This window comes from Notamacropus eugenii, chromosome 4 (assembly GCF_028372415.1).
Source record: "Notamacropus eugenii isolate mMacEug1 chromosome 4, mMacEug1.pri_v2, whole genome shotgun sequence".
NCBI classification, from domain to species: domain Eukaryota; kingdom Metazoa; phylum Chordata; class Mammalia; order Diprotodontia; family Macropodidae; genus Notamacropus; species Notamacropus eugenii.
In genome coordinates, this window is record NC_092875.1 from 173164197 (window position 1) to 173190825 (window position 26629).

The following is a 26629-nucleotide window of genomic DNA, read 5'->3' on the forward strand; positions in this document are numbered from 1 at the left end:
AGTCTCCTACTCTCAAGCCTCCAGGGTTTCCCAGCTATATGCATAATAAAAGCAAACTCTGGAGATAGGGAGTTAAGGTCTACAATCTGGTTGCAACTTACTTTTCCAAGCTTATTTCATATTCTTATTTCATTCAATCTCTATCTCAGCTACTCTAACCCATGATCTCATCTTCTTCTACTCTGTACACCCACAGGATGGACTGGAACATGATCCCTCTACACCTCCACTTTTTGAAACTGTTCTCTCCTAATGCCACCAGGTGAAAACATTATCTTCCTTCCTCAAATTTCTCTTCATTTAGACATCTCCTTGGTACCTACTGCATTTTGTCCTGAGGCATATATGTCTCTATACATGTTTTAGCCGTACAATAAGATTATAAATGCTTCTGGAGTTTGAATGGAGACATTTTTCTTCTTTGTATTCTCAGCACAGGCTTTATATATAGCAGTCACTTAAGAAATGTTTGCTAAACTGAACTGAATTAAGCTAACCCTACTCTCGTGACCAACCCTGGTCGCAGAGTCAGAAGGCCTGTGTTCATGTGCTGGTTCTCTGATGTTTGTTGTGTGATTCTAAACAGACTTTTAATGTCTTTGAGCCTCAGTTTCCTCATCTGTAAAATGGGTTTCGGTGAGGAAAGTGCTTTATAAACCACAAATGTGAATCCTTATAGCAAATAAGATTTTAGATTCTATCTATCTAGGTTCATAGGCTCCGAGATCAAGTATACTCATGTCCTTCTTGCAAAGACGTGGGAGAATGGCCCTTCCAGGATATCTGGATTCGTCCAATACCAGTATTTTTATTTCTTGAGTAGGGCTATTTTTTAAAAAAGACATTTTCATAGATGACTTTGGCTCTACAGTTGTTTTCCACCCTCTTCAAACTATATCCTTCTTTGTGACAGAGACAAATAATAAAGCAAAAACATCCACTATGTTTAATCATGCAAACAGTACTCTGTCCCTCTGGTCCTTCACCTCTTTGCCATGAAGAAGAGTCTTCATTCATTCATATGTTTCATTATTAGTTCTTCAAGACCTTCACTGGTTTTTCCGTCACTCAGATTCTCACTCAGATTCATCTTTTAGTTTAAAACATGGTTGATTTATTGGGACTAAAATCAGTCAAATCAAGCTGATTGGCTAAACTGAGCAGACATCTCAATCTGAACATTTGCTCTCAAAAACAAAATCTGGAGAGGAAAAATACAAACATTCTTTTTTAAAAAATAGTTGTGATTTTTCTTAGTTCAGGAAAAGGACAGAATTGTTTAAATGCATTTGGATTTTCAAGCTATTGACACTTGTACATTTTTATTTTCTCACCAAAAAAAAAAGTCTTGCTTCATCATCTACCATTCCAGATTTATCTCCCATTACTGCTCCCTACCACATTCCAGGCAAACTGGATTACTTGCCAAGCCCTAAACCCGGCACTCCATGTCTGTGACTTTTCAGAGGTTCTAGTCACCTCCACCTCGGTTCACTCGCCCAATCCTACAGGCAGCCTTTCTGGAACTCACCAGGTGTAGGCCCTCTTTCCTTTCTCAAAGTATCTTGTATTTACTTATCTATTAAGTGCTGTAAACCCTCCCACTCTTCCCCCATGTAAGGTCCCTAAGGGTAAAGATGATTTTTTTTGTTTTTGTCTTGGTGTTTCCAGAAGTTTGTGAAAGCAATTGAAACCATTTTTGCTTAAAAATCATATTTTTTGGATTCTCAGTTTACCACCCCCAGGCTCACATAACGTACTTCAGTTTGGAATTATTCTTCCAGTATAAACCAGGAGATAAAAATCTAAAGAAGTATCTTTTTATTCATGGTTAAAACACAGCACAAAATGAATGATAATTATCTGCTTAACTTAACCATGGCATATATGAGCATTCAGGAGAAAAAAACCTCCTGTGGGTCCTGAGTGATCAGCTTTTGCAGTCTACACTGATCAAGTTAGCCAGGTAATGGTTATCTTTATTTCCCTTTGAGTTTACAAGTATAACTACAAAGCTAGCAATGGGGCACTCTGCCAGTCATTATAGGATCACATCCCTAGGAACGAGAGGGACCTCCATGAAGTCCACCTCCTTCATTTACAGATGAGGAACTGGAGGCAGAGGGAGATAACTGACTTAACCAAAGCCACACAGATTTGGTCAAAGGGGGAATGTGAACCCAGGACCTCTGACTCCATGACTCTTTCCACTCCTACATCATGGGTTTTCTTTGCTCATGTTGGATGAACATTTATTTTGGTAATGAGTCACTACATTATAAACATGTTAGGACACCTGGGACACCACAGTATTTATTCCATCTGTCCTTGAAATTGTCCTAAATTGTCCTAACATTTTATAACAATTCTCCCATTGTGAGCTATTTTTCAGAGGTTAACAGCACCACCTAGTGGACCTCCTTATCATGCTAACAAAAGCCTTTGAAAATCTACCTGAACCTTCAGAACCAGATTACTACACCCATTCATCTCCAGAGAAAATTCTAGTCATGTCTAGTAGGTCCACCTTTAAAGTTCCTTTGAAATCCTTTCAGCTAGAGAGCTCTATCAGGGATGGGGAACTCTCTAGGTCCCCAAGGGCAGCCCTTTGACTGAATCCAAACTTCACAGAACAAGTCCCGGCCATATGTGGCCCCAAGGTTTCAGGTTCTCCACCTCTGTGTCAATCACTGTTCTCTGTGACAATCACCAAGTCTAATTATACACATATCTCTGAACAAGGTGTTAGGGTCAATCAGTTCTCCTTCCAATTCTAGATTGAAATGGACCTAGACCTATATATACTTAGATAATGTGGAAAGTATATTCTTTTTCCTCTGACTTATTTCATGTGTATTTTACCCTCCTCCATCTATTTTTAGAGATTTGGGGGATGAAGATATTGAGGAGGAATGAAGTCTCACACAGTTCTTTGAGTAGCCTCCAGAAGTCTAAACACTGGGCAGAATTTGGCTCTATCTTCTGGAAGATAATTCCTCTTCAATGGAATATCATCAGATAGCATATCTAGGGCTTAAAGTCAGCTTTTACTACTCTCGGACTAGTTAGGAAAAAATTGGTCAGTTTAACTTGTTTGCTACACCCTACCAGAAGGGGAGAAAAAGAGAGAAAGAGAAAGAGAGAGGGAGGAATGAAGGAAGGAAGAAAAGAAGGAGGGAGGAAGGAAGAAAGAAAGGAAAAGCAAGAGGAAAAGAAAGGGAAAGGAAGGATCTAGCAAAGTTATTAAGATAACACCACAAATGGGAATCATTTGTTTGAAATCAATCAAATTCAGGTTCTTCTATAAATCTACAAATAATTTTCAAAAATTAATTTCTATTTATTTAAAAACATATTTTATGTAAATTATTTTTAGTTTATTTGTTATTAATGTAAATTAGTAATATAGTTTTGTTATCAGTTTGAGGACTGACTTGAACATCATTTCATAACAGCTAATTTTATATAATGAAAAGTAAAAAATTAAATCATCGTGAGCACAAAGAGAATTGTCTAAGTGTTTCTGAAATGACACTTCTTGTTGCCTTGGGGGAGTACAATGAAATTATTTCCACGATCTACTCTGTTTGCCTCTTACAGAAGAGCCTTGGAGCCACACTTCCATTTACACGAAATGTCTTTGGTATAATGTCATTACGGTACTGCAGTTCTATTATTCTAGTAGTATTATCAATTCACTGATAACCAATTAGTGAGCAAAGATTGCCCATGTAGAATACCAAGAGTCAAACTAATGTTTGAAGACTAGGAACTGTGTGATTTGCAGCATCCTTTAGAGTCACTGCAGTCGGGGTTGGGGTATACAGAGTACTGAAAGCCATTTTGTATTTTTGTCCTTTGCATGGATGACTGGGGCCCATAAAAGTTCATCATTTGAAGGTCTTCATTTTCAAAGAAGACAATGACATCAGGAAGGTGTTGTCTTGATTTGCAAGTGAATTAGATTTAAGTGAGCAAAGGCTGTGCAAAGTCATTAGCCTCACTCTCTCCTCCAGAGCCATCTGAGTCCAGTGGCAAGGTACAGACCAGGACAACTGGAGATGGCCCCACATGCACTGGGAGATTGTCCCAGATGCAGTAGTGAAGAGCTTCTCCATACCTGTCTAGACTAGTCCTCATGCAACAGACACAATTTTATCATCAGGTCCATAGTCAAATCTTTCCAGCTTAGGAGAAAGTTCCATAGCCTTCAAGAACCCAACATGAGTGCCACACCCCAACAAGGCATTAGACTAAAGCTATCATGGAAGAACTATAGTCTCAAAAAGCTGTGTTCTAGCTCCCTTTTCTTTGTAATTTATCATAAGGGTGCCAATATAGGCCATACTCTCCTCCAAAATCTGGCTTACAGAAAACTTGCATGTGGTCAATACTCAATGTTATTTTTCATTGCATAATTTCTTACAAACAGATATTATTTTAATGGTATGGCTTTCAATGGAAATAATAACATTTATCTTAACTCCTTAACAACATTAAGTGAACTGAATTTTTGCAAAAAAGAAGCCAAGCCCTCTTGTTCTGATACAGGATCTGATCATATTTGACCAGGAATCATGGAGTAGTGGTCAGCCTTGGAGACTTGATTATTGCACGAGCAGCTCAGCATCAATTACATCAGAACAAATGGCATTTAGTAGCCATTAATCACCATTTAAATAAATGGTGACTCTTGAATGACTCCATGCAAGAACAATTCATTCAGTGTCTTGGGGAATTACATTTGGCAGCCAACTCAGGCTGGTGAGAGAGGTAGTGTGGTACAGTGGAAAGAACTGAATTTAGAGACCAAGCACCTTATTTTCAATCCTGGCCACCAACTATCTGTGCACAATTGGGCAAGTCACTTCATTTCTCTGGGTCTCAGTTTCCCTATCTATAAAAATAAGGGGCGTTGGATGTACTAATTGACCTCTCAGACCTCTTCTGGTTCTAACTATTCTCTCATCAGAATCTAGGCTTTAAAATGAGGTAGGGAGGGTTCAATGGACAAAATGATCAGCTGGTTACACCTGTCCTCAACACTTTTCAGGTAGAAATGACCTGTCCAATGTCATGAAGCTACAAAAGATTTATTAAGCACTTATTCGGAGCAGCCAGGTGGTGCCATAGTATAGAGTACAGAGCCTAGAGAAAGGAAAACTCATCTTTGTGAGTTCAAATCTGGATTCAGACATGTACTAGCTGTGTCACCCTGAGCAGGTCACTTAATCCTGTTTGCCTCAGTTTCCTCATCTGTAAAATGAGCTGGAGAAGGAAATGGCAACCACTCCAATATCTCTACCAAGAAAATCCCAAATGGAGTCACAAAGAGGTGGACACAACTGAAAAAAAGGAACAAAAAGCAACCCAAGCACCTATTATGTGGCACTTTTTTTTTTACAAATATGATTTCTTTTAACCTTTGAACTTTGGCATCTGAAAAAAAATCACTTGCCCAAGTACTTCAAAATATCCAAAGTTCTTTGGAAAGAAAACTTTGGCTCCATTTACCTAATGCTCATTGCCATACAAAAGTGTGCTTGGCCCTCTCTCTGGGTAAAATTATAATCTGATTCTTAAAACTTCCACAGCAAAAAAAAAAAAAAAGGCTGACAGCTAAAGCATGTGACCATTTTAACCAGCAACAAAGACTTCAATCATTAATCGACTATGATCCAGTTCTTTCCAGAAGTTCTTAAATTTAAGATACCTAATACGTGAAAGCAACTCAGTGGAAAAAGCTTTCCACTGTTCAGAATTTTCCAGGTTCTATTCTGGAGTTCATTAGAAAGCAAAGTACTTGAACCGTATTAACCCAGCCCCTGCAGAGATGCCTTCACTGACTTACAATTCAGTATTATGCCCTCAGGCTTTTAAGAGGCTGTCTGAATGCTCCTGTAACTTCTCCCAAATCATGTATTTTTCCCAGTGCCATTTATCCACCGATCTGAAAAGAACTGAATTTGTCTTTGTTTAGTTCTAGGAGGACCAAAAAAAAATTAGTCTCTATATGTGCAAATACTTTCTTTTATCAGTTACCAAATGATTAAAGCCATGTAACCCAATGTAATCTTTGGGGGCTTCTTTTCTGGGCAACTTAAAAGGTGAATTCAGAATAGGGGAGATCTCCAGTAGGCATCCGGAGTTGTCATCTTGTTAGTATCTACGATCTGTGCTCCTTTTATAAGGAACCAATTCAATCCTCAATGTTTCATTCTGCATTATGCTCAGTTTTGTAAAGCTGCCTCATATCCTTTAAAAGTAGTCAGGATACAAATCCCAAATCAATCAGTATATGTTATTTTACAAAAATGAGATGCTGACTTTCTTTGTTATCACCTATACCACTTTTTCCACTTATTCCGGTAATTTTTTTTTCTCTGGCCTAAGTGGGAATAGATAGAATGAGCGACCGCCTCAAAATCCTTTTTTCTTCACTGAAATGGTTAACAAACAATGTTTTTGAGAGCCAGAGTAATCAACATGAATGTGGTTTTTCTTACCTGATATTTTGACTGGACTCTGAAAACTCGGTTGAATTTTATGAACATTATCATTCTTTAATACTTGATCTAAAGGGGATCTTTCAAAGAAGGTAAGCACCACTTCTGACCTAGAATACTGGGGAAAAAAAGACTCATTACTTAGAATTTAGGTTTATTTTAATTTTCTCTCAGTATCAGAATGTTAGCTATAAAAGGCACCTTAGGGATTATCAAGTTCTACCTTTTAATTTTATAGCCAAGGAAGCCAAAACCCAGAGAACAACAGTATAGTGTAAAATGGTAGAAGTAAGACCTGAGTTCAAATCCAAGCTCTGACATTTTGTAGCTGTGTGATCTCAGACAAATCATTTTACCTCCAAGTCTTGGTTTTCTCATCTTCAAAATGGAGATAATGATACTTGTACTGTGTAACTCAAAAGGTTGGGTTTTTTGGAAGCAATCGGGTTAAGTGACTTGCTAAGGGCCAACCCAGCTAGTAAATATCTGAGGCTATATTTGAACTCAGGTCTTTCTGACTCTAGGGCTGATCTTTTATCCATTTCACCTCCTAGCTGTCCCCTCAAAGGGTCATTGTAAGGAAAAACTTTGAAAGCCTTCAGTGAATGCTGAGTCATTACTATGGCACTTATCCAATGTCACAGCTAGTTAACAGCGGACTGATGGACTAGAATTTGGGTCTCTTCCTTAGTAAGAAACAAAGAAACTTAGCCAGCAGTGATATTCTGTGTGCCATGGGAGTAAACTGGTTTAATTCATCAAGAACCTGGGTTCAAATCTTGACTCTGCCCCTTGCTATCTGTGTAACCTTGGAGAGGTACACTTCATCTGAGTCTCTGTTTCCTTATGGCTTCATGTCCATGATTCTAACAGGCATAAGGAAGTTATGGATAATTCCAGGAATTTTTTTTTTTAAACAGGCTTAGTCTGACAAAGCTGTCCTTATTCAACCTACTTCAATGGAACTCAGTCATCTAGGGATTAGTGAAAATGAAGGTGGTATCCCACAAAAACTAATTTAAAACAAATGGAATTGACCAACTTCAGACTCCTTTGACGCCAGGGCACATTTCACACTGAGAGCTGATCTGACTATTTTTGTTTAGCTTTGTTGTCATCCCCTACCCCATCTCCATATATGTCCGCCTGCGATAAAATCCCTCCCTTTCCTTACCTCTTCCTTCTCTCCCTTCATCACCCCCCCTCCACCCCTGGTCTCTCACTGCTCCTCTCCCTCCCCATCAACCATAATACAAAGATGACAATACTTACTTTGCATGGCATGCTAATAATAGTTTTCAGAAGTTTCTCCACTTCATTGAGTCTGGCTTCTATATCATGAGCATCCTTTATTGCAATTAGCCCTAGGAATTAAGACAGAAAATTCTGTCAAAATAAAAATCCCAGAACCATGGGCTTTTTAAACAAAGACAATGACCGTCCCACTGAAGCTTGTAGCATTGTCCTGAAATGTGCAGAAAGGGTCCTTCCTATCATTTCTAGTGCTTATACTAAACAATCCTAGAAGTATAACACCATTCCAGAAACTCCTGGTCTCAACTTTTACTATTTCCACTGAGACATAATGAATTACTTTGAGTAGCTTGACTACCTTTGGGAAGCAGAGCTATTTGATGATGGGGGAAAGTTAAAGCCATATAATGAGAAGACAGGACTCACTGGAAAAGATCCTGATATTGGGAAAGATTAAAGGGAAAAAGGAAAGGAGACAGAAGAGGATGAGATGGATAGTGTCATGGAAACAACGAGCATGAACTTGGAGAGTTCAAGAGATAGGGGAAGATGGAAGGGTCTGGAGTGCTATGAGCCACAGGACCATGAAGAGTTGGACATGACGGAATGACTGAACAATGAAAGTGAAGCAGAAGTGGGGTTAACAGCTGAAAGCAGGAGAAAATCTTTGTTATTTCTGAGAAATCTGGATTAGGGACCCATAGAGCAAGGGGCAGGAAGGGGCCTGACTCAACTCTGGAATATCACTCACAGTGCTTAATCATCCCTCAGCTGAAGTGAGTTGCAGGGAAAGATGAGAAATGTTGAATCTAATTCACCAGATCTCTGTTCCTAATTATGTAGTTACGGTGGCCTGTCACTAGAGGGTCTCAGTAACCTTCATCAATCCACAGAGCTCGTTGGAAACACACTTATATTAGCCATTTATTTAAATGCTGGGTTTGGAGAGGGAAACAATTAGCTCTTTGCTCTAAGAAAACCAAACTGGACATGAGTCATAGGTCTTTCCAAGAACCACATGAACTATCCCACTGTGGCTGTCACTAGACATTCTAAAATGCCTATGTAAGGAAGTAGAGGAACTCTGAGCTCGACTCAAATATTCCTAAGTATTTGAACATTCTATTGATTTCAGTATTTGTGTGGAGTAACTCTATTTAAATAATTATGACTACAGACCCCAGACCTGTGATGTCACTAGTATCATAAGGAACTCTCAGTAAGTAGTTTCCTTGGACAAAGTTGGTCTCCACAACTTATAAGCATCAACTCTCAACTTAGACTCTTAAAAGAGCTGCGTAATAGGAATGTATACATGGAGCCTATATTGGATTGCATGCCCTCTTGGGGAGGGTGGAGGTGAGAGGGGAGGGAGGGGGAGAAAATTTGAAACTCATGGAAGAGAATATTGTAAAAACTCAAAATAAATAAATTAACTTATAAAAGAGAGAGCTGACTAGCACAAAGGTAACTGTCAAACAAGAGGCAGCCATGTGCACAATACTCCTGCTGCTGAACCAGATTAAAACAGAAATAGTTAACAAAGTAAATAAAAATACAATAAGATATAGATAATGTTAATATGTGGTTTTTGTAAGACCAATATGTGAACTAAGGAGATCCTTACCTATAGTTTTGTGCAGGGGTGGGGAACCTACAGCCTCAAGGCCACTCATGGCCTTCTAGGTCCTTGGGTGTGGCCTTTTGAATGAGTCCAAGTTTTATAGAACAAAAGCTTTTATTAAGAGGATTTGTTCTGTGAAGTTTGGATTCAGTCAAAGGGTTACACTTGAGCACCTAGAGGGTCATTTGTGGCCTTAAGACTGCAGGTTCCCCACCCCTGGTGGTGACTCTCATTTCTATTTGAGTTTGACACCATTACTCTAGTTTCTAAAAATCAGTTTTCTAGAGGTGGGAAAAGAAAACTGCCAAGTATATTAGAAACTTCCCGATAATTCATTTAACCCAGGAACTATTGTCTGTGTTGTCTATGGGCAAACCACAGCAACTATATAACTATTGTTGTTAAGTTGTTTTTCAGTCATGTCTATCTCATCATGACCCCATTTGGGGTTTTCTTGACAAAGATACAGGAATGGCTTGTCATTTCCTTCTCCAGTGGGTCCCCATTTTACAGATTAGGAACTGTGGCAAATAGGAGTTAAATGACTTGCCTAGGGTCATACAGATAGCAAGTGTCTGAGGCTGCATTTGAACTCAGGAATTCTGGACTCCAAGCCCTTCCCTCTATCCACTGTGCCACCTAGCTGCTACAATGATAGTAGCCACTGATTAAGACAGGTTAGGAAGTTTAAACGTCACTAAAATACTGAGCCCAAAGGCATGGATAGGACCCCACCTTACTTGGGGTGCCTTGAAAGGCGAGATCTAATTTTGTAGGGCTCAGTGCTTCTGTGGAAAGATGGTTAATTGGTATGAGGGAGGTGAGGAGAAGTAGGCTGGATTCAAAATATAAACTTGGGCCACTGGCTGGATAAATTGCTTATTAATCCAATATGTTTCCCCTTTCCCTACTAAATTCCTATAACAACTATTATCTGTACCCTTCCTAGGGTGTACACACATACACACACACAATATATACATGTATACATACACATGTATGTGTACATTGTGTTCATATTCATATATAAGCTAAGGAAACACTCTTGCAAGGACAAATTTATTTGAACACAAAGCATCTGATAAATAGATCTAACAAAGCAAAAGAAACAGATTAAATTGTTCTAACATAAAATTCCAAGAAAATGCTTAGTCCCCAATTAAATACACACAAAACTGTAGGTGTCTTATTAATTAACGTTCTCCCCACCTTTACCTGCTCATGTCCTATTCTGCTTATTTGAAGGTAGGCTGGCAGATAGCAGGAGGGGGAGCAGGTAGGAGAAGAGGGATGATAGGTAGCCAGCCTTGGAAGGTATTATTTAAAAGTCCAGAAGCCTTGAACATCCAAACTGCTCATAAAACAGCTGTGTTATAATTAGGTAAAGGAAAACAAGCATCCCTCCCTCCAAAATCCTCCTTCTTCTCTATACACCTGCCCCCAACCTCTCATGTTGCCTTAAAGAAGAGGGAAATGCCAAGAGAAAAAAAAACACATGTATCAGATTCAAGAGAGTTCTTCCTGCTCTCCAAAGGATCCTCGCTAAAGTCTTAAGCACTCTCCTCTGATATTTAGTCTCTAACAATTGCTTTTGAAAAGCATAATTCCAATTCTGAGGCCAGCTACATCCAATCCTGCCAGGCCTAGAGGCCTGTGGGCTACCCGAGTCTTACCTTACCTCTATCGGAGGTCTTCGGCTGGCCAAACCAGATACTCGTATGAGAGAAGAGACCTATCAGAGTCGAACAAGGGTTGAGCTTTATTCAGGGTCTTGGTTACAAGTGCAGAGGGAATTCTTCCTTAGGAGGGAGAGAGAAAGATCTCCCAAGGAGGCAAAGATCTTACAATAAGAGATTGGAAGTAGAAGTGTAAGTGGGGAGAGAGGGGGAGGGGGGAGAGGAGAGAGGAAAAGCGGAGCCTTCTGTCCTCACACGTGGCCCCTCCGCCCAAGAGAACTTTCAGGCTTTCCTGACCCTACTTAAGCTCTCCAGCCGCATAGTGAATACCGTGCCTGTTAGATAACAATAGGTGTGCCCAGATCCGGGACAATCTCGAGGGCGGGGAGAGCTCTCTCCCATCACGTTTCTCACGGGAAGAGGCGGAAATACATGAGATAGCTCGGTTCACCTCGATTCCCAGCTGTTTTCCTGGGGGACCTCGTGAGAACTCTAAGATTTAGAAGTTCCCACCTTTACCCGCCCGAGACTGTCCACATGGAATTGAGCTTCCATTCCCAGCACAATCCTTTTGAATATCTCTGCTTATCAGAGAAAAAGAGCACAGATTCACACTTTCCTGGAGAGATTTTTTTGACTTGAGTAGAGAGGCAGACCTGTGGATTTCTTCCTTCCACTAATGGCGGATTGACAACCGTTTTACCTTTGTAGACTTAGATAATAAGTACCTTGGGACACTGAAAGATTAATTGAGATGCCCAGAGTCAGAGAAAGCCTTTATGTGTCAGATGTGAGGCTTTAATTCAGATCAGCCTCAATCCCTTATACTTCACTGTCTTTCTGACCTTCCAAATAATGCCTTCCTCCCCTTGCCACCAAAAGGTTTCTAAATCCAAAGGAGACAAACAAAACCACTGTATTTAAAATTTGATTAGTCGGTAGAATTGTGAATGGGACCAACTATTTCAAAAAGCAAAGAAAGTTACCACATGACTAAAATGTCCATACCCTTTGACCTGGAGATTCCACGGCCACGCATTTTTTGTTCTTTGCTATGGGATCAAGGAACACATTGGGAAATACAATGATGTAGAGGAAAGAAATAAGCATTTATCAAATGCCTACTGTGTGCCAAGCATTTTACAAATACTATCTATCTTATTTGTAAACTAGGATACCAATAAAAAAGTATCTGTAAACTACTGAATGAATTCTTATTATATAGTTGGGATGTTAGCTTCACACAGGCCAAATATGGTTTCTTACTTACAGGGCTATTGAGTAAAACTCTCAGAACTTTATTTCTGTGTGTTGTATGATTGTACACTGGACCCCTCCCCCTTTTAAAATCAATGTGCACAGCACATCCCTAGCCATGAACCTCCAAGATCATCGAATTCAATCTCTGTGTTACAGAGGGAAGGGAACCGTCACTTCTATAGAGCCAGGTACTGTGCTAAGAGCTTTATAAACACTAACTTACTTGATCTTCACAATGACTCTGGGAGGTTGCTGCCATTGTTGTCCCTATTTTCAGATGAAGAACGTGACGCAGAGGGAAGTTAAGTGATTTGCCCAGAATCATACAGGTCAAATTTGAACTCAGGACTTCTTGACTCCAGGCTCCAGCACTCTAAAGACTTTTGTCACCTGGCTGCCTATGAGGAATGAGGATAAGGAAAGTGCAGTATGGACAGGGGCTGCGACTGGCCTACATCAACGCAGCCATTAGCAGAGTCCTGATTTGGTCCCTGATTTCAACCCCCCTGGCTGTTCTTTCCACACCAGGGTAATAGGATTTTTTTTTTCTTTTTAGGTTTTTTTTTCCCCTCACTTAATAGTATTTTATTTTTTCCAATTACATATAAAGATAGTTTTCAACATTCACTTTGATAAGATTTTGAGTTCCAAAATTTTTTCCCTCCCTCCTTCTCCCCTTCCCCTCCCCAAGATGGTAAGCAATCTAATATAGGTTATACATATATGATTGTTGATATGACTTTTTCTTTTTAAGTTTATTTTTTCCACTTAATAGTATTTTATTTTTTCCAATTACATATATAGTTTTCAACATTCACTTTTATAAGATTTTGAGTACCAAATTTTTTCTCTCTCACTCCTTCCCTCCCTCTCCGCTCCCCCTCCCCAAGATGGCAAGCGATAATCTGATATAGGTTATACCTCTACAATGGGTAATATGATTTTGAAATGACTACAGAGATTTGTGTACTTGTTGTAGGCACAGAGATTTAGAGTTATTTTATCTTAGTTATTATAGTGTACTCTTGGTTCTGTCTATGGTTTATTGAATGTGGGACATTGTTCCTATGGGGAAATAGGATGTGTGGAATGACACTGTTTTCAATAACAGCTGTGGCGAAACTCAAGGCCTGTTTTAAAGGACTGTTAAAGATGGCAGGTAGGTGACTCAGTGGATAGAACACTGCGCTTGGAATTAAGAAGACCTGAGTTCAAATCTAGCTTCTGACACTCACTAGCTGTGTGACCCTAGGCAAGTCATTTACCCTCTGTTTGCCTTACTCCCCTGGAGAAAGAAATGGCAAACTACTGCATTATCTTTGCCAAGAAAAGCCCATGGCAGCAGGGTCCACATGGTCACAAAGAGTTGGACACAACTGAATAACAGCAAGAAAAGCTACAAGGGACCCTAGGACAAATATTATTTATGGTCCCCCTTTTACAGATGAGGAAAGTAAGGATCAGGAAGGTTGACTTATCCAGGGTCACTCAGCTACAGAGTGAGAGAGCTGGAAATGGAACCTAGATCTATCCAGAAGTCCTGTACTCCTTCCACTACAGTACACTGTACTGCGTTAGAAAAACCACAGCATTGGGTTCCAGTGCTAGGCCAGAAGAAATCACTCTTCATCTTAGTTTTCCCCTTAGTAAAATAACAGAGTTGGACTAGATCAGGGCTCCAGAAAATTCTGCTTTGTTTTGCAAGGCTCATGGTACCTAGTAATCCCATCACAGCACCCGGTGCTTTCAGTGGCAGTTTGGATGAAACCACAGAAATACACTCCTCATCTCATCTGTCTCTCACATTAATTCAAGGAAACATCCACAGCATCCGAAAAGTCACTTGAGCAGTGGGGATTTCCTTCACCTGTCAATGCACCTTATCTAGTCCTGACTTGGCCACTAGTTCCACAGTGCATGGGGAATGGGGATGCGGAAGGCAGAGGATTGGTAGGAGGGGTTCACTGGGGCTTCCACCTGCTTCTCCCATGGCTGAAGAAGAATTCTGGTGTGACACGTTCAGCTCTCCAAGATCACAGAATGATAAATCTAGAAGTAGAAAGGCCCTCAGAGGTCATCAAGCTTAATCACCCTCACTGTGCAGATATGGCAACTAAGACCCATGGAAGTTGATTTGCCCAAGGCCACAAATGGAATAGGCATTTGAGAAGAGAGATGAAGCAGGGGGCCTATGATCCCAGAGTTGGCATTCTTTGCTCTCTTCCCTAATGCCTCCCTCTCTGATATCTTCCAGCACTGACAAGACCTTTCTGTGGGCCCTTTAAACAGTCTTAATTTGAGTACAGACTCGATGGAAACCAATACTCTGAGCAAACAATCTGCCCACTTTCCTTAAAAATGGAAAGATTCAATTGGCTCCTACATTTCTGAAACATCTCCTGGATTCAAAACAAATCTGTCAGGTCCTGAACTACCTATGAAGACCTGTGAAAGATAGTTTTCACCACCAGATCCTTGGTAAAGGTCACATGTTTCAATACAAGAAATGGATATGGTTTTATCAGTAAAGATGTCATTTTAGAAGATGCATCACCAACCTCTGCTTTGCCAACGTATCCTAAGAACCATAGGGACTTTCTACCTGACGCTGCCAAAGCCTCTTGTGTTGTCTCTCTATATGAGAATAGGAAGTCCATGGAGGAATGACTGCTTTTCTTTTCTATTTGAATCACCAGGGCTTAGCAGAGTGAACTTAGTAAGTACCTAATATATGGGGTTTTTTTTACTCATTATGTTCTCTTTATTAATTATCATTAATTAATTGTCATCAATAATTAATTATATCATTATAATTATAATAATAATTAATTATCATTTTAAAAACCACAGAAAGAAAAAAATACCATTCAATAGCTGGATGCCCTCCATAGACAATTTTATCAGGAAAGATCAGAAAAGAAATGCTCATTCTCTGGACAAGTGCACTAGATTTTCTCTAAATAGGTCACGTCCAAAATAAAATCATGATCAATCAATCAACCAACATTTATTTAATGTCTACTATGTGCCAGGCACTGTGTTAAGCATTGGAAATAGGGCTGCTTCTGTTTAATTTATTCTCCTCTTTTCTGCTACTCTCCCCACCCACCCCCAGGCTTCACATCCCTAAATGAATCCTGTATTGGGTTTCCCACCTTTTCTCTTAATACTCCCCTACAGGATGAACCAAACTGAACTGTCCCCTGAGCACTCCTAGACTCTCCCAGGCCAACCTTTGCTCATGCTGTTCTCTTTGCCCATCGTATCTTCCCTCCTCTCCTTTGCCCACTGAATTCCTATCCTGACTTTAAAGCCCAGTTCAAGCATTTCTGTTTCTAGAAAACCTCCTTTGTCCAACCCCTAGCCCCTCCACTGACTTCACAAGTAACTATTTGTACTTTCTCTAACATCTTCCCTTATGCACCACTAGGTGGTAGTGGGTTCCTCCTCACTGAATGTTTTCCAACAGATGAAACATCCCAGAGCTAAAACTAGTTATTTCTATACCTGGGACAAGTAGCAGCCTTAGAAGAAGCAGGGCAGGTTCACTATGGTAAAGGAGAGAACCTTGTTACAACTCTGGGATGATCACCTATTTGTCATGTATTTAAAGAAGAAACTCTCTGGGAAGGCACTGGTTGGCCTTTACCCCAAAAGTTGCTTCTCACCTCCTGTGATCCTGTGATTGAATCCAACACCCTCACTTTCCAGATGAGGCCCAGAGCAGATGGAGTGACCCATCCCAGGGCCCAGAACCGACAAATGTCAGAGCTAGGCCTGCCTCCAAGCTGAGTGATGCTTCCTCCTTTCCCACAATGTCTCCTTTATCATTATGTGTTTATGTCTTATCTAATTGAAAAGAGGCACCTGTGTTCTCCTTCCCAGCATCATATTTAGCCCCTGCCAGCCACTGTGAGCACTGCTCAGTAAATATTTGTCAGCTGCTTCAAATAGCCTGAGAGTGAACCAGCATTTAATCCACGGAATCACTGTGAGCCATTATTGTGGTTGATAACAGGGGGTCTTAATGCACTTTACTATGAGCAAGTGTTGAATCTCATCACTGTCTCAAATGATCTTCAGGACAAACTATACAAGCCAAGTAGGCACTGAAATGATTATTTCATCCCCATTTAACAGATGAGGAAACAGAAGGTCAGGGTGCCTTGTCCAAAATCAGACAATTAAACCTCAAAACTGGGAGCTTAATCTAGCATGTGTGTGGACAGGTCCAGGGCTCTATGAATAAATGACACTTTTTCACTTCCTGATTCTTGTGCCTTCCTCTTTGTGTCAGGGTCAGTCAGTCAACTAGCATTAATTAAATGCCAGCTATATGCCTGGCACTGTGCTACATAGTGGGGATTCAAAGAAAAGCAAAAAAAAGGGGGCGGGCCCTTAAGAGTTTACATTCTAACAGAGGAGAGAAAATGCAAACAATTAGGTACAAACAAGCTATCTACAGGATAAATTGATAAAATAATAATAATGATAAATGAATGATTGGTTGGTTTTTGTCCTTCATTAGCGAAGAGGACCAAAATGACATCACTGTGCTTCATAGAGTCAAGTTTCAGTATGTCCAACTGTGGCTGATCAGACCAATACGAGCTCAGAATGATCTACTACAGATTGAGCACAGATAGTCCATATGAACATTTGGGGTGGATTCTCTAAATCTGCACAGCCTGCGTTTACTTTGAACTATTTCTTCTAACCACCATGTGATCGTCTGCCCGCAGAGTCTGAATGCTTGGCATTCAAGTAAGGACCTCAGTGTCTGGTACCTTATCCTGCCAGGTGATCTTCAGAATCTTCCAAAGATTCAAATGGAAGTGATCCCATTTCTTGGCATGGTGCTGGTAGACTGTTCATGTTTCACAGGCATACAACAATGAGGTCAGCACAATACTCTCATACTTTTCTTCAGAGCCTCCTAAACACTGAGCTAGCTCTGGCAATGTGTGCATCAACCTCATTGTTAATGTGTACATCCCTGGACAGTACACTACTAAGGTAAGTGAACTTATCCACAGCATTCAAAATTTCTCCATTTGTTGTAACCAACGGTTACATGAACCAATGGTGTGGTGGTGGCTGATGGAGCACCTATGTTTTCTTGGTGTTAATTATTAGCACAGGCAGCAGAAAATTGATCCACACTTTGTTGCACCTCAGCTTCAGAGGCTGCATTGAGTTCACAATCATCTGCAAACAGAAAACCATGCACCAACACTCCCTCCACTTTGGTCTTGGCTTGTAACCTTTTCAAATTGAAGAACTGACCATCAGTATGGTAGTTGACCTTGATGCTGTGTTCATCCTCATTGAAAGCATTTGACAACATGGCTGAAAACATCATGCTAAAAAGCATGGGAGCAAGCATACAACCTGTTTCACTCCATTGGTGACTGGGAAGGCGTGAGGGCATTGTCCACTATCCAGAACCCGAGCAAACATGCCATCATGAAATTGACGTACAATACTGATGAACTTCTCCGGGTAACCAGATTTTGACATAATTTTCCATAAGCCCTCATGACTAACAGTGTCAAAGGCCTTGGTCAGATCCACAGATGTTGTGTACAGACTTCTGTTCTGCTCCTGGCATTTCTCCTGGAGTTGTTGGGCAGCAAACACCATATAGACTATTCCTTGACCCTTTCTGAAGCCACATTGGCAATCAGGTATATGACCATCTTCCATGTGAAGGATCAGCCTTTAAGGAGGACTCTAGCAAGAATCCTGCCAGCACTGACTAAGAGAGACCCCACCCCCCACCCCGTGATTGTTGCAGGACAATTTATTCCCTTTACCTTTATAAAGATGGACAATGGAGGCATCCTTGAACTCCTGGGGGATAACCTCCTCTTGCCACATAACCTGACTGAAATTTTCTGACTGAACTGAATGATAATAAATAATAAGATAATTAAATTATAAATAATAATAAAATAATACAGCCTTGAAGGGAAGCATAAAGATTAAGGAGTACTGGGGGGGACCTCTGGCAGAAGGTAAGACTTTAGCCAAAACTTGAAGAAAGCCAGGGAATCCAGGAAATAGAGATGAAGAGGGACACATTACAGGCATGAGGACAGCCAGTGAAAATGCCCAGAGTTGAGAGATGTGGTGTCATGTGTGGGGAACAGTAAGGAGCCACTATCGCTGGATTGCAAGTGCATGGAGGAGAATAAGGTATAAGAAAATGGAAAAGGGTGGAGGAGAAGGCCATATTATAAACGACTTTGGAAGTCAGAGGGTTTTATATTTGATCCTCAGGGTAACAGAGCTGTGAGAGTTTATTGCATAGGAGGATGATAGGGTCAGACTTGCATTTTAGGGAGATCAATTCGACAGCTCAATGAAGGCCAGAATGGAATGGGAAAAGCTTTAAGGCAGAAAGACCAGGCAGCTGGCTAACTGCTGAATGTATTGTGTGTATGTGGAAATGTCCAGAATCTAAATCTATTTCTCCATTTGTGTTTCTGTGTTTACTGAATGGAAGCCAAGAGACGCTCATCAAAGCCTGACCATACTTCAGTGAAGCATGATGCAATGGTAAAAGTTCTGGAATCAGAGGACCTGGATTCAAATTCTGCCTCTGACACTACCTTTGTGACTGGGCCTCCCTGGGCCTCAATTTCCTCATCTGTAAAATGAAGGGATTGGGCTAGATGACTTTTGAAGTTCTTCCAGCTCTAAATATATGATCCTGTGAACAGAAGAACACTCTATAGCCAGTCATTCACTCAATAAGCACTTGGTAAGAGGCCACTAGGTTCAAGCCACTGGGCATACTTCCTATGATCTTCACTGTATTCTAAGAAAAAGAGGAAGCGAAACTGAGATGAGGTTTGATGTTACAAGAGAGGAGACACTGAATCTCCAGCACTGAAAGAAAAGAAAAAGTAGACAATTGTTTCGAATAAAACAGTGCTCCAGTTGAGATTGGACTATTATCAGTTAATTCCCTGAAGGTGTTTTCAAACTATTGGCCAAAAAAAAATGCTGGATTTGGAGTCAAAGGACATGACTTCAGAGCCCAGCTTCCCTCCATATTAGCTGGGTGACAGGGGAGAAGCCATGCAGGTCTTTGTTTCTTCATATGTAAAATGAGGAGGGAGAAGAGGGTTAGACTACATAATCTCTGAGGTCCCTTCTAGCAATAATAATAACAATAATAATAATGTTATTATTAATATTATATATATAACATATGTAACATGTATTATATACATAATATAATGCTATTATTAATATAAGCATATATATGTTATATATACATATACATATAGTGCTTAAGTTTTGGAAAGTGCTTTACATTATCTTATTAGATTAGAATCACAGTCCTGGGAGTAGGTGTTATTATTATCCTCATTTTACAATTGAGGAAACTAAGGCAGAGTTACATGATTTGCTCAGCGTCACACAGCTAGTAAGTTACTGAGGTCACATTTGAGTTCAGGACTTTCTGATTTCAAGTTCAGAATCCTAGGTACAACTGAAACTGGATGATTCTTGAGCAGCAAACTCAGCCTCAATCTCAAGGTTTGGCTTTCCATGGTGCTGATATCTAAGAATTTGCAAACTACTGAAAGGAAATACAAAGCTAAGAGCTCCAGATGTGAACCTCCATTTTTCAGCAGAATATAGTTATTTTAGACCTTACTTTAAAAGTGCCTAGCCCAAGACAAGAAAGTTAAATTTCATCTAATTCAACAAATATTCATTCCACTACTAATGGCATTATTATTGGCATCCAAACAGATCTAAATTCTGAGAAAAAGGCCCTATTTCATGCTGCCTCCCTTAGGTAGAAAAATATTTTCCTCAGAAATGGAACCTGGCCACTATATAATCGGTGATCGTTCATCTCTTCTGACCAAAGCGTTACACTTGAGACTATATCCCAGAGTACTTAGTCAAATGCAGTAAAAAAGGAATGATACAGGCCAAGCATGGTAAAACATGCCTGTAATCACTGCTGTTGGGGAGGTTGAGTTTAGTTGCTTGAACTTAGGGGTTTTGAGTTTTTAAGTTTCAGTATCCTAAAGCAGGTCTAGGGTCCCCACTAAGTCTGACACCAATACAGTAAGCCCCCAGGAACAAGGGGGCACCAAGCTATCAGAGAATGAACAAACCAGCCCAAATTGGAAATGGAGCAGGTCAATGTTCCCATGCCAGTCAGTGGTGGGGTTTCACCCATGAGTAACCACTACACTCCTAGTCTGGGTGAGATAGGGAGACAGTCTCAAAAAAAAACGGGGGGGGGGGGGGGAAGAGAAATGAACAAAAATATTCATAACAGCATTATTAATAATTTTTTTAAAGTGAGTATGCCATAGTAGAGATATTCTCTTCCAAATATGGGAGTTAGCCACTGACACCCTTTGAATTCTGAAATTCTATGTTCCAGTCCAGAAGGAACAGATTATTTAATAAAACTATAACATGTCCAAAAGGCATAGCTCATCCAAGAAGAAATTAATATGTCTACAAGTGTCCCAACCTCTATAATCTTAAAAACTCCTACCATTGTTCTTTTTCAAGACTCAGGTACTAGTTAAATGACTAGTTTGGCCTTTTAAAAATCTGCCTGTCCAGTTGAATAATCATTTAGAGGTCAATCCTGTTAAGTTTTAATTTTTGCTATTATCACCATTTTGAACTTTACAAATGCACTGTTGAGAATCACAGAGCTAAAGGACCTTAAGAAACTATATATAGCCCAAGTCCCTCACTTCATAAAATGAGACCAGAGATTAAGAGATTTACCCAAGGTCATAAGAAGTCATACAAGCCACAAAGACAAGATGGTAGCATATACATTTTCTACATAGACTAGGATTTTTGCTTCATTTACTTATTTTTCTGATGCTATACATGGCAAGAGAGGATAAAGAAAAAGTTTTGCATCAGTAAAACATTTATGTGCATATCTATAATGGCAAAACACAAGAAAACATTTATGTGCATATCTATAATGCCAAAACACAAGAAAACATTTATGTGCATATCTATAATGCCAAAACACAAGAAAACATTTATGTGCATATCTATAATGCCAAAACACAAGAAAACATTTATGTGCATATCTATAATGGCAAAACACAAGAAAACATTTATGTGCATATCTATAATGCCAAAACACAAGAAAACATTTATGTGCATATCTACAATGGCAAAACACAAGAAAACATTTATGTGCATATCTATAATGCCAAAACACAAGAAAACATTTATGTGCATATCTATAATGCCAAAACACAAGAAAACATTTATGTGCATATCTATAATGCCAAAACATAAGAAAAACTATTCTATCACCCCGAAACAAAAGCTTACAGCAAAAGCTCTCAAAATGTGATCTGCAGCCCCCTAGACCCTTTCAGGGTCTCTGTAAAGTCAATCAAGCAATAAGTTTATTTAAGTACCTACTGGCCTTGTACTGTTTTCCTCATACAAACTATTTTCCTAATACAAAAGTGTTATTTACCTATTAAAATATTCCTCTCTTTTCAAGCTAATATCTGTCTGAGGCTGGATTTTTTTCCAAATGCTTCAACTAAAACAGCAAACCACAACAGGGTAAATGCAGAATCAGATATGATCATTCAGGTATTCTGCAAGCCAGACATTAAAGAGATTTACAAAGATATGTGAAATAATGCCACTTCTCTCAATAATTTTTGTTTTGGAAGATGGAATTATTTTTTATTTATAAAATATTATTTAACATATAATAAATTATTGTAATTTTAATAAGTATTTTTAAATGTATCCATTTTCATTTTTAATATGATAAATATCCATATACATAAAACAAAAGGGTCCTCAATAACTTTTAGGAGTGTCAAGAAGCGCAGAACAGTAGCTTAGAGAACAGGACTCACAAAACTTGGGCTGCCACTCTGGAAACTGAACAGAAGGGGGCCCTAACGTTCCATATGTGCACTGCAGCTTGTTTCTATCTGAAGGCAAAGATCTCACTTGGAAAGAAGTCCACCAGGCTCATTAAAGAATTGCTCTCAGGGAACTGATACGGAAAATAGTGCATGCCCTGGCAATTTCCCTAATTTCTGCTAAAATACAATCACTTAGCATCCATTTGACTTTCAGTTTTACATTCCATAGGCGGGTGGCACAAAGGACTGTATTCAGCTTTGCTCCAAGCATCTGGAAGTTGGAAATAGAAACTGGGTGATAATACCCTCTTCACAGCAGATTGCCAATTCCACACTCACATAGGGAATGAATCGCCCTGAGCAGTGAGTACTCTTCTCTCCTAAACTGGCTCCCTCCTGAAATCTACTAGCAAGGAGTCTGTTTTGCAGTTAATTTCCAGTTAAATTTCTTTATGCATATGAAAATGCTTGATTTATTTCTGTGTACCAAATGAGATTACTTTAGGAAAACACAAGAATCATTGAAGATGAGCTGTCATTCCCTAAAATTTCAGAACTGGAAAAGATATTGAAGATTTAGAGCCAGAAGGGACCTTGGAGTCCACCTCCTTCAGATCCCTCATTTGACAAGGATACCCAATTTCACTGCTTGTGGGCTACAATCCCTTCATGAACTGCTTGTGGCACAAAAAAACAACTGTCCCTTGGTGAACTGTTTGGTTGTTTTTCAGTTGTGTCTGACTCTGTGACCCCATTTGGGGCTTTCCTGGCAAAGATGCTGGAGAGGTTTGGCATTTCCTTCTTCATCTCATTTTACAGATGAGGAAACTGAGGCAAACAAGGTTAAGTGACTTGGCCAGAATCACACAGCTAGTAAGTGTCTGAGGCTGGATTTGAACTCAGGAAGAGGAGTCTTTTTGACTTCAAGTCCAGCACTGTATCCAATGAGCCTAACTTTCCCCTGTACCTCCCCTTCCTTTTAGTGATAAACTTCTTTGAAATGAGCCACAGTGGATGATCCACAATCCTAGATTACAGACACACCTGCACTTGAGGGTTCACTAGTTTCATAGGCCAGCCAGAACTTGTGCTTGGGAGGAGATAAGGCCTTTGGAAATCCAGGGTGTCACCTCTAATCAATGATGAGGCATCTGAACAGGTCTTTAGAAGAGGTTTGAGGCATAAATAAAACAGGTAATTACCTCTACTTTCCAAATTCAGAAACCTAACAATAATTTATATGACTTAGTCCGAACATTGAAAATATAACCAAATGATAACATCTTTAGTGATCTGCTAAAGAAGACAATTATTTTCATAGAGCTAGCCAGCAATAGCTAAGATGTCAAACACATGGCCTGCATGTGGCCCACAGCATTCCAAAATCAGATTAAAATGCAACTGGGAAATATTTGACAAAATAAATAAAAATGCAATGTTCTATCTTGCCTGACTCTTCATGACCCCATTTGGATTTTTTTCTTCACAAAGATATTGGAGAAGTTTGCCATTTTGTTCTCCAGCTCATTTCACAGATGGGGAAACTGCAGCAAACAGGGTTCAGTGACTTGCCCAGGGTCACACAAGCTAGTAAATGTCTGAGGTCAGATTTGAACTCATGAAGATGAGTCTTCCTGACTCCAGGCCCTGATGTTCTATCCATCATCAGGCCACCTAGCTCCCTAAAAACACATTAGAATACAGTTAATATTATATTTTATAACTAAGTCAATATGCAGACCTCAGGGATCCTTACACAGGAATTAGTGGCCCTCAGACTCAAACATTTGAATTTAATATCACTGAGCTCTGGGGTCAGGAAGAACTCCTGTCTCTTTGCATTCTGGTTATTGGATCCTGAATAAGTCATTTAATCTTTCAATATCAGAGTCAACTCTCTAAAATTATAGAGAATATATATATGTATATATATATATAAAGATATATAATAGTGAGGATATATAATAAAGAATATATAAAAATATAAAACTGTATAACCAGCAGCAGCAGATTAAGCTTCCTCTAAAGATCTGTAAATACAAATGAACCAGTTCCATTTTCTTCCCTGCTCCTACTCTAGATGCTCCGTCTGTCTCCTCCATGTCCCTGTACCGGCTGTCCCGGATGCCTTGAATGCTGTCCCTCCTCAGCTCTCTCCTAGCTCCCCAGGCTTCCTTCAAGTCTCAGATAAAATCTCACCTGCTGCGAGAGGTCTCTCCCCTACTAAAAGTGCCTTCCCTCTGAGCCCACCTCCAGTTTGCACCATTCATATCTTGTACATCCATAGTCGTTTGCATGTTTTCTCCCCCCAGGGACTGTTTTTTTTGCCCCTCTTTGTATTCCGAGCTGCTGAGCATACTGTCTAATTTTTGCTAATCATCTCAGTTTTGAATTTTGTATTAGAAATATCCTTTTTTGGTCACAGAGGGAGGAAGGGAAGAGAATGACAACACCAGGAACAGTAACTATAGCTCCCCTTTACACCGCACTTACTCCATGCCAGGTTAAGCATTTCACCATCATTATCTCACCGGAAGCTCACAACAGCCCTGGAAGGTAGGTTCTATGAATCTCCCTGCTTTACACACAAGACACGGGCTGAGTGATTTATTCGGGATCACACAGAAAGTAAGTGTCAAAGGCTGGATGTGAACTTGGGTTTTCACGGCTCCATGCCCAGCACTCCATGCCACCCGGTTGCATTTGGTGTTGCTGTTCAGCCATTTCAGTTGTGTCCAACTCTTTGTGACCCTATTTTGGGGTTTTCCTGGCAAAGACGTTTAAGTCATTTGCCATTTCCTTCTCCAGCTCATTCTACTGATGAGGAAACTGAGGCACGCAGCTAATAAGAATATCTGAGGCCAGGTTGAACTCAGGATGATGAGTCTTGCTGACTCCAGGACCAACACCCTGTCCACTGCGCTACTTAGCTACCCATTAATTAAGCACTTATGTGCCAGGCACTGTGCTAAGGGCTTTACCAATATTATTTCATTTGGTCCTCACAACAAACTTGGGAGATAGGTCCTATTATTATCCCCATTTTACAGTTGAAAAAAATGAGGAAAACAATTTAAGTGACTTGCCCGGGGTCACAGAGTTAATAAGTGTCTGAAACAGGATTTCAACTCAGGTCTTCCTGACTCGAGCACCAGTGCTCCATCAAACTTGAACACAGGAGGTACTTAATAAATGTTTCTTGACTTGGCTTGATTTGAAACTATTAAAGAAAACCTAAAGTCCAGAGAACAGGAAGAAAGAAGAGATTATGATTCATGATGTATAGAAGGCACTGGGTTTACACCCTGGGCAGATTAATAATGACAATAAAAGACCCATATGCACAAAAATCTCCAAAGAAGCATTATGTGTCAGAATAAAAAGTTGGTAGCAAACTTTATGGCCAACACTGAGGAAAGCTGAACCAAATGCTGTTTGTTGTTGCTGAGTTGTATCTAACTCTTCATGACCCCATTTGGGGTTTTCTTGGTAAAGATGGTGGAGAGATTTATCATTTCCTTCTCCAGCTCATTTTATAGATGAAGAAATTGAAGCAAATAGGGTTACACAGCTAGTAAGTGTCTGAGGCCAGATTTGAACTGAAGAACATGCATCTTCCTGGTTCTAAACCCAGTGTTTTATCCACTGCGCCACCTTGCTGCTCTTCCAAATGTATCTGAATGCAATACTCAACATAATGAATGATACTATGAAAAACCCAAGGCAACATAGGTAGACTAGCATAAGGTGATCCCAGGACCAAAAGAACAGTATATGCAATGATTTTGGCAATTTAAATAAAATCTATCAAACTCAGGTCAAATACAATGGACAACTCTGGTATTAAACTATCAAACAGTCTTCCATTCTATTAATAATCAGTCAACTACAGAAATGGAAAGTGTAATGGACAATCAGTCCCAATCTATTAGATGGTTTTCCTTCATTGATTTCCAGTATTATATGATTGAATGGAAGAGGAGGGGAGATTTCTTTGGGTGCAGTTTGAGTGACCTGGGATTAATGTGCAAATATAGCCTGTTTTAAATTCATGATAACTACTGCCTAATTTGTTGGTTTATAAATCCAGGCTACACCTACTTATACTGTTTGGGTTTTAGGAAGTAAAGGGAATAATTGATGGGTTTGGGAGCAAGAGTCTTACAGCTTGGAAACCAATGCACTCAAATAAAATTTTTCTTAGCCCTGGAGTGCCTGGGTAACAAATCCCTGTGTTAGTTACACTGAAGGCCTGAGTTAACTCCCCAGGCAACACTGGCTGTAGTCCTTGGCAGGGAGGCTGAATCCATACTGGCACAATTAGGAATGAAAACAGATTTGGGAATACTCCCCACATACAAGTGAAGTTCTGTTGCTTAGGAAGATTTGTGCAGAGGTGGA

At 39.9% G+C, this 26629-nt stretch overlaps 1 protein-coding gene across 1 annotated transcript in view; it reads right to left on the bottom strand.

The window, feature by feature from the left end:
- Positions 1-26629, bottom strand: part of PXDC1 (PX domain containing 1) — a 55780-nt gene that overhangs the window by 12567 nt on the left and 16584 nt on the right. The window contains exons 2-3 of the mRNA XM_072603695.1: positions 7779-7870; positions 6507-6624 (exon numbers count right to left, since the gene is read on the bottom strand). Coding sequence (XP_072459796.1) covers positions 6507-6624; positions 7779-7870 — 210 coding nt within the window. The remainder of the gene's footprint in view (positions 1-6506; positions 6625-7778; positions 7871-26629) is intronic.